The 18154-nt window shown below is 43.2% G+C and overlaps 1 protein-coding gene across 2 annotated transcripts in view; it reads right to left on the reverse strand.

Moving 5' to 3' along the window:
- Positions 1-1697: 1697 nt before the first annotated feature.
- The window catches only part of LOC142583664 (carboxyl-terminal PDZ ligand of neuronal nitric oxide synthase protein-like), an 83025-nt gene continuing 66568 nt past the window's right edge, over positions 1698-18154 (reverse strand). For both annotated transcript variants that reach the window (XM_075694157.1, XM_075694162.1), the window contains one exon: positions 1698-13070. In XM_075694157.1, the coding sequence (XP_075550272.1) occupies positions 12714-13070 (357 nt within the window). In that variant the 3' untranslated portion in view covers positions 1698-12713. The remainder of the gene's footprint in view (positions 13071-18154) is intronic.

An 18154-nucleotide genomic window follows, 5' to 3' on the forward strand; every position in this document is an offset into this window, starting at 1 on the left:
AATTTCTAGAAAAGCTCCCGTGGAAACACCGCATCTGTCAATAAAAGCTGACTCTTGCACTTGTTCTTTAATGCACTCATTTACGGAATTTAGCAACCCGTCATGCAGCAAGGAATAATACAGGTCTTCGACATCCATACTAAAAGCTGTACAATCACCAGGATTTTCCTCTCTCAAATACTGAACTAGTGCCTGAGAATTACGTAGGCAAAAGGGGTCTGAAAAACCTAGTGAAGCTAGGCAGTTCTGTAGGTAACTAGCGACACAGACCTGCCACGTCCCTTTCTCTGACACTATAGCACGAAAAGGAATTTCTTGTTTATGGGTCTTGGCCGAGAAAAACAGTTCTAAGGGGAGGGATTTAGCTTTCTTGACATTATAGACAAGCCTATCAAGATTATGCCTTGACAAGAGGTCAACCGCACGTTGTTTAACTACCGAAGGCTTGAGTTTTACTGGCTGCAAATTCTTTTCTATGGCTGAAATCGCTTTTTCTGAAAACGTCATCTGGCATAATTACGAGATAACCTTCCTTGTTGGATATTACTGGTCTAAGTTTATGCTCCACAAGGTAATAAACTAATGGTCGGGCAGGGTCAGGCATCTTAAAATGAAAATTTGATTGTTTAATGCTAGCAATGCAATCCGAAATACAGCGTGAGCGTTCTTCTTCCGGGACGAACCTGGTTATGCAGCACGGTATGTTTATAACGTCAACGAGTTTTATGTTAGGCTTAAAACAGTGCTTAGGACCTGGATGAGTTTTGTGTCTTCTTTCTTTTTTCGCCTCAGTGCTCCCTTCAGTTGATAGTCAGCGTTCGTGTTGTCCACTTCTCTACTCTTGTGTCCTGTCTGCACGACTCACTTCTATTTTGCATACTGCCATGAAAGTTGTTGAAATTTGAAGCAAACATCTTTGCCCTAGGCTGCTCTGAAAATTCACAAGTGCTCAAGTTTAAACCTGTTATTAAATTAGCACTACTTTTAAAAATATCTTTAAAATAAAAGGCCATCATTGAGTTTCTTAAAAATTTCCCAAATTGAGTTTATAGAACTAAACTAATGTAACCTGGAAAAACATGTTGCATCATGTTTTCTTTCGGAATTGCAAAGCGATAAATTTGACTGAAGAAACAGTACCCCCGCTGCGACATAGGGGGTCCTCACGTGCTCATGGTTGCAGGTTCCTTTCTTTTGAGAGACGAAAATGTTCCAGGACGGTTCAGAATGCAAGGATTGACAAAACAGAAAATTTTGGGGTGATAACACTTGGCGCATTATTGGACAGAAATCGCAAAATCGCATGGGTGCAGCAACAAAACGTTGGGGCATTGTCACATGGTTTGGAACGCTTGCTCCAAGAGGAGTTGCATTACCCCTTCAATTTAAATATTTCATTACCTACATTGACGTTCTTAAGTTAAGGCTCAAATATGTTGGAAATCTCTACTATGTGCACTTATATAAAGGACACACTGCTTCAGGATAGTCTGCCACAGTGTCAGCCATAATGTCAAAGTTTCTATTGCAAATATAGCTGTAATGGAAAACTACTTTTTTTTAGCTCCTGCTGCACACGGCTTCTTTAACCTATGGCAGTGCACACCTGCTGCTAACCACGAGGAAAAACCTGAATTAACATGAGATTGCACATCACCCTTCTTTCTACACAATTAAGGCTAACACAAAGCCAGAACTGCTGAAAACACTTTATTTAGTAGTGCTCACTAGAGAGAGGAGTCTATGACAGCACTCATCTCCATTAAAAAAGAGAAAATCTCCAAAATCCATGCAAAAAATGTGTGTGGCATTTGTTAAGTAGACAGGAAAATGTGGCACACTGTGTATGGTTTATACAAAATCCTTGTCTTATGGCACAAAACAATGCCTTCATAAATAGTGACAATGGCAATAGGTGGTCTCCCTGTGAGAGACTGTGCTTCAAACTGAGCACGAGCAACACACCTTGCAATGTGCCAAGAACAGGATAACAAAAAAACACCAAAGTGAAGGGCAAGTAAATATAATGCCTCTACTATTAGGTACAATGCCCTTTTTTAACCAACCTGAGCAAGCATGCAAGAAAACAACTCGGACAAAACTCAGGCCACACTCGGTGCAGTGAAAGATGTGCTTGTAGTGAAAACAACATGAATGCAGGTGCATCCTGGATCAGCCACCTTTTTTGACATTAAAGCGACTAGGCTTACACTGTTCAACAGTTTTCCCCCTAAAGTTAACAGAAGAAGCTGTCTAATAAGAGACTAACTTGACAATGTCTGCAATCGCTAGAACCTTCAAACTAGAGCTAGTATGACTTGCCCATTCTAGACAATCAGAAGAAAAAAAAAAGAATATTTTGGGAAAGCAACAATTAAGAGATACAAAAGGTCAGTGAATCAAAGTGGGTGACCTCCTTAGGAAGTGAGCAATTACATCCTGCCTATTCAAAATGAGATTTAAAAAAACGAACAAGAAATAAAAAGGGTAATTCTGCTGGGAGTAACACACTGGCTTAAAGAAACTAAAAACCTTAAAAACTAGCAACCTCAAATGCCTGGCATATATTGTTCAATGCCTGAACAAGCTAACAGATAAAGGGGACCTGCATAACTTCGTCAGTTGTAGGCTCTGATACCAAATGATGATTTACCACCTTATAGTGAAGCTAGTACAAACTGCATCAGTTCACTGGCACATCACGGTATTACATGTCGACATCACACACACACAAAAAAGAAAAGGGGCACAGAGAAAAAAATAATAAATGCAAAAAAGAAAAAAAAAACATTCCATTTCAGGACAGAAAGCACTGGACATATGTTAAACACAGGGCGGGAAAACTCAAGGTCAAAATAGCATCACTAAACGAATATGTGCTGTTGGATAAGTGGCTTACAGAGAATGCATTGTTTATAATAAAACAACAAATGACCCTGCATGCAAGCAAGAAAAATGGATGTTGTCCAACTTTCAGAAAATGGCTATTGAACTCACTATGGGCACTTGTAACATGGGCAGCACCTCCAAAGCTGCAATGAGTATTTTACACAGAGCACCTTATACCTTCCTCAATGGTGATGTCAAGTGAGTGGGGCTGGCAATGCGAGTAAGAGAAGAACCGAAGGTGCTTAGGAACCAGTATAAATACAAAAACATTCCCTACAAATGAGAGCACTCAGCTTCGTGCTCAGCAGCAAACTCATTTGAGAGTTCTTCTTAGGTCTGGTGACCATAATGAAAATTGCATCATGCTGAAACTGCTTTTTCACTGTCTGCATATGCAATAATATGAACAGCAGTTGTACTTTTGGCAGTGATCTATATGTGAAAGGATAATGAAGTGGCAAAGAGTTTTTGTAATTTCAACATAAACAAAAGCATTTTTCCCAACTTGTTTTGTGCTTGACTTTTTTTTACATTGCCATGTGCAGTATGGACTTAGTGTTGCTGTAGCAGAATTTCACTGTGCATAAAATATACAAATGCAGCCACACCTTGTAGGCAGACTGAAGCTCAATCATCATTGAAGTCACTTGCCTACTCTTGATGTAGAAAAAACTTTTGAAGATATATGTCAAAGCACTTCTGCGCATGCTGATCTTTTGGAGTACATAATACCAAGCCATACATATTACTCTGCTCATTCTCAAGAAATAAACCGTTCCGAGTGACAGACTTGATACCAATTCATTGGGCAATGTGAAAGACTTATGCACCAGAATCATGGAAGGACAATGTGTTCACGTGAAAGAGGCTTAATGAAAAAGAACAAGACAGCAGTAAGGAGTATTTGGCACAACAGATTGATGGTCACCTGAACAATGCTCATGCAACACAAAAAGGCCTGGATGTAAGTACAAAAGCGCAACTAAGTTGACAACTTTCAGGAACTTGACAGAATATGACTATCTACACTGACATGACCAAAGGCAAGTTTACTAGATGAGCATGAATGCACACACACACAAGAAAAAAAAAGAAAAGAAACAGTTCGGCAAGCTAAATTCTGAAAGAGGAAAACACTAGGGCCTTCAGGGGCTCGCTATCAAGACTCAGGAATGTGTGAATGTGACCCCCTTATCTCAATGAGTAATATAGTAGCCAGTCTACTAAAGTAACACCAGGTAAATCTGTAATAGACTGCGATGTTTCATGCAACAGTAAGGGACAGACAAAAAAACACAGCTACTTAAATAAAACTGGGGCACGAAACATAAGGCTTCTTTGAAATGAGTAGTGGATTGCCCAGAAGAGGTAGGAATAAAATAAAGTGCCATATTTTTAATTGGTAAAATGCATAAAAGAGAGCATCAGCATCTGTTTTATGCATTAGCAATATAAAGATCTTAACAATGCATGAGATTCATGTCATACTAATTGTTGGTGATAATCATTAACACTACCACGCTGAGAGCCACTGTACACAAAAGCTTCCGAAGGCACGAAATTTATCTAATTTTTGCTGTATCAACACGAAAGCAAATATACACTTTTAGGCCTCAAAAATGCAACATGACAGGGACACAAGGCTCACATTTGGCACAAACCAGAGGCTCTTCACTACAGACAACCAGCAACCACAACAGGAAGCACAGAGAGCGTAAAACTTCTGTGGACTTTAACAAAGACATTCGTAACAACCTTAAATACCAACTACATTAAGCACACATGTTCTACGGTGCAACAAGGCAAAACTTCGCATGGCACCTTATGATGGATTAAATTCCACAGCTCATATTATTGAACAAGAGAAGTTTCTGTCCAAATGCATCTAAAGCCTTCTGAAAGGTGTGCAAAGATGCATTTCTGCTCTCTCGAGGTGCGAAATATTGAGCACATTTGTGCTGTAAACTGACATTACAGCAGTCCGCATTTTCTTATGTTCTGATCGGGCTTCCACACAGCAGTTTAAGCCAACATTCATTAAATGTATCCATATGGAAAAACAAACTACAGCACACCTAAATAAACCTTAAATATAAAAAAGAAGGAAAGGGAAAAAGCCCCCAGCAGAGAATGGCAGCACATGGTTTCTTTGTGCTGGATGTGCACTAGCAGATAAAGTGCTAAAAGATACATGTGGGAAACAAGCTTTCAGCTCAGTGCCCTTTACTCTTCCTCATAGCAGTGGCTGTGTATGTGCACAGCAGGCAACAACAGCATGGGACACTGTGGCAGGAACAGGATTAGCAGAATACTGCTGCACCTATTTCTATGTAAATGTGCACATATTGAAACAGGATTTGCACATTAGCCTCTTGTGCAGTGAAATGCTAAGATTTGGATGAGGGCATCCCATTTATTTTAAGCAATGTTCTCACGAGTGCCAGCAGATGGTGTAGCCCATATTCCTCACAGCCATCAATGGCTTGGCCACAATAATAGGCAAGCAGAAAATGTGCCTTGTACAACTTAATGTGCTGAATGAAGAGATCAAATACAACAGCCGCACATCAGCCACAGATATATAGATTTTATGCAGTATCTCGCCACTTGCAGCTAGCAGAGAACGATTCACACTTTTTCATTTCAATCTCAAATAGGGATGAAAGCTACCATTATTGCTTCCCAAATAAAACCTTGCTCATTCCAAAGTGATGATATCATTATGACCAGTTCAAGCACTGATTCAGTGTAAGTGCTGATGCCATCATGAAAGAGCAAGCCTAAATCTATGCTTACACAGCCACAGCTTGTGATCACATCGGTTCACTATCCAGCAACTTGCCAGGCTAGGTGCTTATGAGTTGTAGAATTCATCTGCTAGCAGCACATGTGCTGTGTCACTGCTGTCTGAATTGTCAGTGGAGCTGATAACTTCGAATTTATTCATTGACTGACAGAGTTGAACATATCAAAGCAACACAAGGGTTATAAGAGGCATCATGGTGGAGGGCTCCAGATTTATTTTGACCGCCTGGTGTTCTATAACATGCACTGAAAGAAGAGTACACAAGCTGTTTTCTATTCTGTCCCCATAAGAATCTGGCCATGGCACTTGAGAATCGAACCCGCAACCTCGAGCTCAGCAGCGCAACACCATAGCCACTAAGCTACTGCGGCAGGTGCTATTCAGGAAGTAGTCAACCACTTTCAATTTAAGACTGCAAGGCAGTGGGTTGGAAACGTTTCCACAAATAGTGACAAGGGCACACAACGTGTGAAGTGGCCATGCAGTAATTAGCAAGCAATCCAATGCATCTGTGACAAAGATTTAACATAGCATACACACACTAGTGTAGATGCATACTGAAATACCTGAAGGTGCAGACCCACACAGCAACTAGTGGTAACATATTGTGACAATGTGCTTGACCAAAGCACACAGAACCCTTATTTAGGAAAAATATTGCATGGTTTTACATCTTAAAACAACAATCTGTCTATAAGAGATGTAGTGGTGGGCTCCAGATTGATTATGGCCAACTGAAGATCTTTACAGAGCACCAAAAGCTCAGTACAGGAGTGTTTCCACACCTATCATTGTTGAAACACAATCACCATGGCTGGGGACTAAAACATGCTACCTTGTGCTCAGAAGGAGAATGACATAGCTAGTGTGCCACCATAGCAACTCGTATCAGTCCTCGAGTGCACCCCACTAGTCTAGTGGCGTAAACGTGTTAGCAGCACCATAACTACCACAAACATATTTTGTATCTGTCCTTTTTCAAAGAAACAAGTTGTACAATGCTTCAAACGCATTATAGTTGATCACAGCCTCACAAAATGGCACTGCTGGCACTTGTTTGCAGATGGGTTTTCCAGTACACGCAACAGCACATATGCCCTAAATCTCCTGCCCTTATATGTTAATGACATTATGTTTGCATGCCCCTTGCACTTTTTCAGCTCCATGAACTACGCTTCCTTTAGATGTTAAATCACAGTGCACATGATTCGGCAATAGTAGACAGCACTACACTGCCAGTTAGGGGTCAGAAACGAGCAGTATAGTGAATGATCACTTGATAGTGATATCAGCAGTGCTCACCATGTCACAGAAGCTTGCTGGAACATACCACACTAACGTCAGTTTTGGAGGCTGTTACAGTTTGAAGTCAGCTGCTTGTGAAGGCTTTAAAATCAAACTAAGAGATGCTCTATGCAACAATCATCAATAATAGTTCATTGGATATAGTCAAGTAGACAAACAAATCAAACACCAGCACTCTGTGTTTGTAATTTTGTGTCAGTATGCATTTTGCAAAAGTCTTATCATTATAGCGGCATCAGCCACATGTGCACCGAGAGATGCAAAGTTATGTTTTTTATGTTGCTTCAGCCGAAAAAGTACGAAGTTCGCAAGGTAGAATGTCATCACGAACCCTCACTCCTATAGGCCTACAGATGCTTACAGCTAAACAATACTACGTAAACATCTTATGGAATTTCTTAAACTGTTTTGTGCTTAATAATGAATGTAAGCATTAGGCTACCACATGCCTCACATTTGAAAGTTTAGTGGAAGAGAGATTCACAGCAGTATATGGTCATCCAAAGCACATATAGTGCAATCTTGCTAAAATATATTGCTTCAGCTCCTACTTCATCAATAAAAATTAACTGCAATTAACAGCTCCTCCTAAGGCTTGCCACCTTCCCATTAATGTTAACCCTTTGTTGCATGGTGTCCACTGTAGTGGACAAATTTCTGCGATTTTTAGAGCAAGTTCAGTGTACGCCAGGTGCTCCTGTGCATGCTGGTCACTACAGTGGACAAAAAAGGTGCGTTTTCGATGCGCTAGATGGCGCCACCATACTGCGGCTGCCTCGAAATTTTGCTACGAAGATGGCTGCCCCCTGCTCGAGCGGGTAAGTGACGTTTGTCTTCACTTTTTGGCTTACCATTCGCACATTTCCCTAATTTGCGATGTATAATTATGCGGAAACAAGAAAAGAGATACTGTTAGGTACGCGCCATTGATATTACGACTGAGTAAAACATAGGTCAGTTTTCCGAACAACTTCTTTCAAATGTCCACTGTGGTGGACACCATGCATGGCGGGAAAACGACATGCCCATGTGAGGCTTTTCGTAAGGGTTTACTGCTGCTGCTCAGATTTGAGTGCATTATTTATTATGTTCTATATAGTTTTTAACGCAGCTTTACTTTGTTCTCATTAGGAGGATTCCGGCTTCAAAGAAGAAATTAACCGATGCGGAAATCGATAAACTATTGGATGTCCCGTTGCCACGGGACCAGGTGAATGCGCTACTTGGAGAAGACTTGCCATCTGGTAGTGACGATGATCGCCTTGACAGTGAAGATGATAGCCAGAATTAAGTAGAAGTGGACAGATGGAGTGATATAACCGATAGCAGTGCGAGTGAGGAGGAAGACGTTGACAGCGATGCTGAAGGCGAGGGCGCACCAAAACAGCATCGCATTCAGAAGGAAAAGCCGAAGGTATGGCGTTGGGATAAGAGAGATATTCCTCATTGCACCAAAGTGCACAACGAGCTGAAGCCTAAGGCTGCAGCTGCTGAAGGCAAAACTGCACTGAAAATGTTCAAGCTCATGTATGGTGAGGATCTCATTGAGCTGCTAACATTTGAATCTAACAGGCACAGAATATCTAATCGTCCAAAAATGAAGGTGATAACAAAGAATGAAATGGAGGTTTTTTTGGGCATATGCATGTACATGTCAATAGTCGACATCTCCTTTAGGCGTTCGTACTGGTCCTCAAACACTAGGCAGGACATGGTTGCTGACGCAATGACGGTGAACAGATGGGAGGAAATATTATCAGTTCTTCACCTCAACGATGCTGCTTTAGAAAAGAAGAGTTCTGAGGAAGGCTTCGATCGCCTCCAGAAAGTTCGTCCAATGATCGACCAACTGAATGCTTCATTCAAGAATTTGGCTGAACCAGAGTCTTGCCAGGCAATAGATGAGCAGATCATCCCCTTCAAAGGAAGGCACTCGCTAAAGGTGTACATGGCAAACAAGCCAAAAAAATGGGGATACAAAGTCTGGGTAAGGGCCGGTCAGTCCGGGTATGTTCACGAAATAGAGTTTCACGGAGACAACCTGAAGTCCGACCCGCCTGACGCACCCCAGACTATTGGCCCGTCAGGACGCGTAGTGCTGCGCCTTGCCAGAGCTGTACCTCCAAGTACGTTCCTTTTTTTTGACAATTTCTTTGCGTCCCCAGAGCTCCTGGCACACCTAAAGGATAAGGGACTGCATGCGACATGCACCCTGCGCAGAAACAGGGCAGCTAAATGCCCGTTGATGCCTGAAAAAGAGCTGAGAAAACAAGGCAGGGGCTCATTCGACTACAAAGTCGATAGAGAGCATGGCATGATTGTTTGTGAGTGGTACGATAACAGGCTTGTAATGGTGGCCTCAAATGTGCACGGTGTCAACCCACTTGTAAAAGTGAGGCGGTTTGACCGAAAACAAAAAAAAACACGTTGAGGTCGAAAGCCCTACACTAATCGCAAGGTACAATGAAAATATGGGCGGCGTCGACAAGTGTGACATGCTGCTTTCTATGTACTGGACCCACCTCAAGACAAAAAAATGGTACAAAAGAGTAATTTTTCACCTGACCGATTTGGCTGTCGTAAACGCATGGCTGCTATACCGCTGTGTTGCAGCAGAGTGTAAGATGCAGCTAAGCCACTTCAAGTTATCGATGGCGATAGCACTGATCAAGGCAGAATCAAGGACCACTGTTGATGAAACTGATTTTTCTAATGCACTAGCATGCTCAGCCGCAGCGAAACGAAGGCCGCCTGCGAAAGCAAGCTTGGTGTCCGCAGACGTGCGGTACGACAGCGTAAGCCACTTCCCCCGCCAGCAAACGTGTGCAGCACAAAGGTGCAAAATGAATGGCTGCAAGCGGAAGACAACATACCTCTGCGGGAAGTGCAAAGTGTTCTTGTGCATTGACGGCAAAAGTGACTGTTTTTTTTTATTTCATAATGAAGAGTAAAGTGCCCTTTTGTTATTGGAAGAACTTTGCCTGGTGGAAAAGGCAAACATAAACATTTTTACTTTCCCCTACCGGAGCTGGTATTCATGTTGTCCACTGTAGTGGACATTCTGTATCTTCCAAAATAAACATTTGAAAGAGATGAAAAAATTTTTCCCGTTTTTTCTGATGCAGAAAGACACGAAACAAGAAAAAAATCACAGTTCGCGCACGTAATTATTCCGCATGCAACAAAGGGTTAAACTAAATTCAACAAAGAGGACATCAGATGTCACTCCAAGTAAAATCATTATTTGGTCAATAACTAAAAAACACTATTAAGCACCAGAAGTAGCACCACTGCCGCATGACCCAAAGATTAAAAATTCAGTGGCAATTTAGCAGTAAATGCAAGAGAAATGCCGTTAGCATTACACTGCACCTCTTTGAGGTCCCAGATCCATAATTTAAACTGCATTCATATTCGCCACATTGCAAAGTGTTGTTCAGAAGCTCACTCTAAACAGATCCCACCTCTTTGAGAAGCAAAGTGCAACTGACGGTGGCCCAGAGCAGACCACCGTCCCAGTAGCACTATATATATATACACACACGCACACAGTCGACTCTCGTTACAACGGACCCTGATAATCCCACAAAAAATGTCCGTTATATCCAAAACGCCTCACTTCCGAAACTTTCGTCGCGATGTCTAACAACTTTACTGCAAAGAGTGAGTGACAAACATCCAAAGTAAAAAACAAAAAAAAAAATGCGGCAGTTTTGCCCGAGAGGCGAACCATCGATTGTGATTGCAAATTAAGCAAGATAAGCGTGGCAGCAGCAGCGAGCGAGTTTACCTTCATGCTGCCTCTCACTTCAACGCGAACTAAACGTCGAAAGCACAGCGCATATGAAGCTACCAGCAATGGCCGCACTTTGTCCACATCGCAGATCGATTTCAAGATACAGCGCCTGCGCGGGCGAGCACTTTGTCCACATCGCAGATCGCTTTCAAGATACGGTGTCTGGGACGTAAGCAGCAGCCGTCGGAGTAGAACCCCCCTCTCTCTCGCCTCAACCCCCCACCCCCTTGCCTCGTGTGCAAAAGAAAACGGCGCGTTTCCGCCCTGCCTTCCTCCTTCACGTGCGCGATATTGAGCCGCGATCGCCGGCTGACTCTCGCAAGTCAGTTGTCAGCCCGTGCAACACGACAAAAGTACCTTTTATACGCCCCATTTTGAAAAAAAAAAAAAATTTGTAGCTAATTTCGTCCGCTGTAGCCGATAGTCGGTTGTAGCATGGTCCGTTAAAAACAAACTTCGTTGAATTAATAAAATAGGCAGAATAAACTAAGCCTGAAATACGGTCCGTTATATCTGAAAGTCTGTTGTACGCAGGTCCATTGTAATGAGTGTAGACTATACATATATATATACACACACACACACACACACACACACACACACACACACACACACACACACACACACACACACACACACACGCACGCACACACGCACACAACCTCTACCATGTGACCGGCTTCCCACACTTCTTGCACATGCACTTTTTTCTGCTTTGGCACTCCTAGCGCTAACACATTAAAAAATAAATTCTAGGGTTTCACAAGTCAAAACCACAATATAATTATGAGGTATGCCATAGTGGGGGACTCTGGATTAATTTTGAGCACCTGAGGTTCCTTAATATGCACGTAAATACAAGTACACTATTTTTGCCTCTATCGAAAATTTTGCCTCCATCAAAAAGCAGCCACTGAGGCCAGACCTAAGAATTTTGATGAGTGTCGTGATTAAAAAACATGACTGTACTTTGTGCACTAAAGTACAGTCAATGTCTGCTTCAGCAGTAATTGAGTGAAGTAGATTTTCAATATTGTTAAGTACATATAGCATACATAAATATAAAAGCATCATGGGGCTAAGCACACACCACTTAGACAAGGATGTATAACAACTTAAGAAATTACTAAGATGTGGTGCTGTTATGTTACCAGAGTTACCGCAGACACAGTTGCTACAGAAACACAGTGGACACAGTGGCAGATAATAGAAAGCATTTCAGGGTAATACTATAACAAAAGGTCCAGTCATTGTGAACTGCTATCAAAAGAGATGCACATGTAAAGGAGTTGCGAGAACAAGAACAGGTGAAGTATATTTTCAAGTGATGCTGTGCTTACAAGACTTCGAACTATCAGCATTGAAATGCCAGCGATGGGACTCTGATCACACTGAATATCACTCTTGAATAGGACTTCTACAGGTGCCACATCATGCGATTCAACAGGTTAAAGATAAACAGAAGGAGAAACCGAAAAGAGGGCAGGATAGAGAGAGTGAACGTCAGGTCCATCATCAAATTAGTAGGCAGTATAGTCACAAAAGCACTAAGAAGCCCCTAACTTGCATGTGTATGCTATTTTAAGTGTCTGTGAGACTTTATATAAATGTGAAAGTGCCATGTGTGCTTGGAAGGCCAGCAAGGTGAGAGGAATCAGTCTGACCGCACGCTAAGGTGTGTGTGAACTATTGCCATTAGAGAAAAGCAAAAAACCGTCAATCTTCATCTCCCAAGAAAAAGCCAAATTCAAGGTCAGGAAAATGAAGACTGACTCAAAGCTTCTTGAAGCAGGAGAAGAGAAATGTGTCCAGCAGCAGCCACATTGAATGCACAGATGCTGTGCAGGATCTATCGGAAGGAAAGTTGGGTGCAAGAGGAAGGCAACTGTCATGGGAGCAGAGGTAAAGTATGACCCCTCAGCTTTTGCCAATGGCACCAGTTCCTAGAAAATTCTGCAGGCCAGGCTCGCCTTCATCAATGGTGAGCCGGCTGATGTCAGGAAGCCGGCTCAAAGATGACTGGGAGCTTGGCACTGGGGCACTGAATTGTCGCAGAAACAAGCCTCCGCTGCCCCCAGAGAATGGTGGCACAGGTCCAGCCGACCAGGGTGGTGGTGATGCGGATGATGTGCTGCTACCCCCGTCTGCAAACACAGGCAGCTCCGGAAGGCTGCCAGGACCCATGGCTGCACGGGCTGCTGGTGAACGGCCACCCCCTTGGCCCTCCTCACTCGGGCCTCCTTTCATGGCGCCCGAGAAGCTCAGATCGTCTAGCTGCAGTAATCATTGACATTTAGTCATTCGCCCTGCTAGCAACATACTATGTATGTGAATTGTAGTCTACACTATGCCACAGCCACTTCTGAGTGGAAAACCATGTTAGAAGGACATGCACCAAGTGTTTCACAGCAATAGCCCGCTATGGCACTTTGTCCCTCCCTGCTTCTAAACAACATTTCAGTGCTGTGTGGTAACTGTGATTGCACGGTACACCACAAAGCTGAGATGAATCATATCACAGACTACTTACAACAATATGTTGGCCTGTGGTCATCCCATTTGTAGTAAATGGCAGTGAGCCTTGAAATTAGGTAACCTCACTGGCTTATGCTTTCTCTTAAAAAGGTTTAGTGGAATGACTTTTTGCTATAGAGATGAAACACTAGCATACTGTAGTTGTGAGGTAGATAGCAGACACCAAACAACAACTAATATGTAAACAGAATTTTTTTACACGAATCGTGACAGATACTATATGTTCAATAATCCTTCAAAAGGCCCCTAATGGAGCCCTTCACCTGGCTCCGTCAAAAATATTGGTTACAGTCCACTTCCCAACCACAACAAGGCCGACAGAACTGATCCAATTAATTGGCAGCTCAAATAAAAAAAAAAGTCTGAAAAAATATCCAAACGCATTGGTGCTTCATTTGGCAGTGTTTACCCAATCCTAATGGGGTGCTCAATCCAACATGCACTTGATTTTATAATACGAAGAATGTAGCATTCTCCCGATTCTGTCAGTCATAAATAAGATGAAACCTGCAGAATGAAAATTTATTTACACTTAATGTCCTTCATCATCAATCTCAGCCTAGCAGTCCATTGAGTTTGATACTCCACACTTCTCAACCACTCCGCTACAACTGCAAACGGGATAGTGGCCCAAGCCTAGACTAATGTCACTTCGTCCTGCAATGCGTGCAAGTATCTGGAGCTCCAAAAACATATGCAACTACTCTTACCACTAGTGTAATGCATAAACTAATTTTGTGGTAAGAGGTGGACTACTCTGAGAGCAAATAAAGGTAAAACTTCATCTTTCTTTTTTAATTTTGCACCAGAACCTTATGGTATGTCAGAGTGATGTCACAGATATTAAACTATTTTTTTCGTATTTTGGCCATTGTGGTGTGGTAAGATTTCCTGAAACTTGCTAGGTTCAGTCTTTGGCTCCTTTATAATGTCATCATCATCATCAGCCTGGCTACGCCCACTGCAGGGCAAAGGACTCTCCCATACTTCTCCAACTACCCCGGTTATGTACTAATTGTGGCCATGTTGTCCCTGCAAACTTCTTAATCTCATCCGCCCACCTAACTTTCTGCCGCCCCCTGCTACGCTACCCTTCCCTTGGAATCCAGTCCGTAACCCTTAATGACCATCGGTTATCTTCCCTCCTCGTTACATATCCTGCCCATGCCCCATTTCTTTTTCTTGATTTCAACTAAGCTGTCATTAACTCGCGTTTGTTCCTTCACCCCCAATCTGCTCTTTTCTTATCCCTTAACATTACCCTATCATTCTTCTTTCCATAAGCTTGTTGCGTCGTCCTCAATTTAAGTAGAACCCTATTCGTAAGCCTCCAGGTTTCTGCCCCGTACGTGAGTACTGGTAAGACACAGCTGGTTATGCACGTATATCTGTCATGTAATCTATCTTTACTGACAAAAAATAAACTAGACCCAAGCAGACACTGGAAAAATCCATGACGTCATGGTGCGCTGGTATAGAAACTTCAAGGTGGTGTTAGCTACCCATTTTTTTTCTTGCATCTTTTCAGGTAAGAGTGACTTTTTGGCACATGTAAGCATAATTTATCACAACGGCTCAACTTATTTTCCTCTTTAGTGTCCCTTTAAAGCCTGAAAGTGGCGTATAGTCATCCCATTCCTATGTGAACACCAAAGAGATTCTTTTTCGTATTTGCCTGACCAAAAAGTGCCCAGAGAGAAAGACAGGGACCATGTCATGAGCACATGCAACGTAAGGTTTACTGCTTTGCAGTGCACCTTTGGCACTCTGCCAGTGCTAGAGGTGATGGCAATGAGAGGCGATCTTTACAGTCGGTACCACATGGGCTGCTGTACATATGCTCTGCCCAGTAATGAACATGAACTGCCATATAACTTGTGAATGAATATTTTACAATAAAACGAATTTGCAGTAATGTGTCAATATACATTGGTTTGCAGCTGCTAAAGCAGCATCGACCTAACAGCAACCTCGCGCTGCACGACAAGTCACTCTGCTACCCTTGGCAGGAACCTTCAGTGTCAGGCATGGTTGTGAAACATGAGGGAAAAAAAAGAACATGCACTGCAGAAGTCAAAGGGGGAAATGACATTGTAGCAGTATTGATTTCGAGAAAGATAAAGAGAACGGCGGCTGGCTAGGGACAGGCCATTGCCTAGGAATCAAAGTGGGCGCATGGCTCAGATCACACACAGCCGGCGCGAGGGCCATGCGATTTATTTGCCGAGGAACGACTGTCAGCTAGGGCCTTCTGCTAAGTAAAAATATGCTCCTATTTATTGTGGCTCATTGTCATCACTGATCTTGCATGCCACGATATAATGATGCAGCAATATTTCAAAGGAATAAGAAAAAACGTCCACTGAACACTTGAGTCAAACCGAGGACTTCTCAGTCATGAGCGCAATGCGCTTGCGTGACGCCACAAAGCACCAACAGAGGGCGAGCTTTTTCCGGAGTATTTAGCTAGCTGCTGTCGCGTAGTGCAGCGTGGCTGGGGAGAAAGTGAGCGAAACATCCTTCTCCACATTACCACAGCCACTGGCAGTACCTATGGAAAGGCAACTTTCGAGAAACAAAAGTCTCTAGATGTCTCCCTCGCAACTCATGCATGTTCATGACAGTCAGGTAAACACGAGAAAGAAGCTCTCGTCATGAACACTTGTTCTGCTGTCATCTTGTGATGACAATGGCAATGACGCCAGTTCTGACAGTAGACTGTAAATAATGCCGCAAACAAGGTTTTGGTTTCATATTTGACTTTAACAGTTCAGGCAATTTTCGGACCCATTTTCTTAAAAAAAAATTATGATCTTAGAATTTGGTAAATATGCTAATACAGCAATTCCTCAATATAATGAAATCGCTTTACTCGAAATATTGCTTTATCCTAAAGTTCTTCCAGTCCCAACCCAAATGCATGCATTTTAAGCCACATTACTTGAAGTACACGAAGAGCTTGACCCGCTTGGAACGAAGTGGCGAGCGGAGCATCATCGCCGCCAAGCAGCAGCGACTCTTTTGCACATGTAGTGTCAAATGAATACTACCAACAAATTAGTCTCATGCAGGCACAGAACAGGCCACAAAAGTACCAAACCCACGACTGGTGACCGCCTAGTAACGGGTAAGTACCAAGTGAGTGCCAAGTGCTCCCAGTTGTTTACTGCCCAGCGAACGGAAGCTGTCAAATTCCACGGTGCAGTGCGCCCGCACTGTTAATCTCGGTCGCAATTGCGTCGCTGGTGTCCCCTGTGATAGAACCCACATTAAAATAAAGTTTTCCTGACGCCTTGCATTGCCAGAAAACTTCGGTCTCTTGGATGCCAAAAAGTGGCCAAACGACCATGGGCAGACTTGTGCCGTGGCATTCCATGGGGGGTGCTCGATGGATGAGCGAAGTTTTACCCCTCTAAACAGCACTTCTGGTGCTGAAACGTGCCGAAAAGCACAAAAGAAGTGTCCCTCTGATTATAAGTGCCATGTTCGACACAAGGAGCGACATTAACAAATCGGGAAGATGACTTTAGGGAAGTTGGTCTAGAAATTTGCTCGCCGCTCACTATAATCGGCCTGCATCGCAATAAAACACTGCCCCTAGCTTTGTTGCACTTTTGACAGTGCAAATTGACCGATAACTTGCCAAAAACATGAAAGATCTGAGCCAGTGGTGAGTGAGGCTGTCAACGTGGCGAGTAAACGCAAGCTGGCGTTTCCCTGGCGATTTTCTCGAGCCTGTCATGCTCAATTCATGCCATTCCAACTTTATACAAACGGTCTAAATGTGTGGTAGGGTTACTGAATTTTTTTCCTAGACATTTGTCAATGGCACGGATGGGACAGTGCGTGAACACCAACAGTCGAACCGTAGAATTAGCACAGTGTCGTTGACAATGGTGCGCCGAGAAACTCTTTGCAAGCTCTCTCTTTGCAAACAGCTGCACACCTCAAGAAAAAATAGCCCAGCGATCATGCAAAGTCCCTACTGCAAAACTGTTCAGTTTTCAGGATCGTGCTGCATACCCACAATGAGCAGCTAATCGTTTTTTGAGCACAACAAACACAACCTCAGACTTGAGGCATGGCATCTGGGGCACTTTACAGCGCGATACTCATATCGTCTACCGTGACCTACACAGCCCCCCTAGAAAAGCAGCCACTGCCTTCCCCTCCTCATTTGCTCTCCAGTCTGCAAGCCATCTGGACGCCAGTCACTCCTCTCACTTGTCTTCATGTCAACTCCTCGCCTCCTCGCTGCCAGTTTCGACATCGCTGTTCCTTAAAGCTCACTCTTCTGGCTTGCCTTCCAGAGCACAATCTTCCCCCAATGGGTGCCCTTCCGACGCTCCTGCTTCTTTGTCTCCACAACTCCAATCACCTTTCTTCTGCTACACGTGAAGCCAACGCTAAGCTTGCCATTGCAGCCGTCGCCATCACCAGCGTCACCACCATCACCATCACCACTGACGAGGAAAGCTAGATGCCCTGACAACATTTTGAGGCTTCTGCCTTCTGCGTCACCTACCGCATTCAGTCACTTTGGCGCTGACAGCGCGTGCGTTTCATGATGATGATGTGTGTATTCTATGGTGCAAGGGCCAGGTTTGGCCAAAGAGCGTCATGACAAGTGGTAATGTCAACTATGTATTGTGGATGGCGTGGACAATGAATTCCTCATGGTAGATGTGACATGGCTGTAAAAGGGTCTAAAACCTGTCACTGTAAGTGGCGTAAAATATATAGGTGCTAAAATAATGATGCTGACTAAGTAGTGATGTGGGCCATGGCAATGTGCTTTCGTTAAAAACATGATGCAACAAAAC

The sequence above is a fragment of the Dermacentor variabilis genome, chromosome 1 (assembly GCF_050947875.1).
Source record: "Dermacentor variabilis isolate Ectoservices chromosome 1, ASM5094787v1, whole genome shotgun sequence".
NCBI lineage: Eukaryota > Metazoa > Arthropoda > Arachnida > Ixodida > Ixodidae > Dermacentor > Dermacentor variabilis.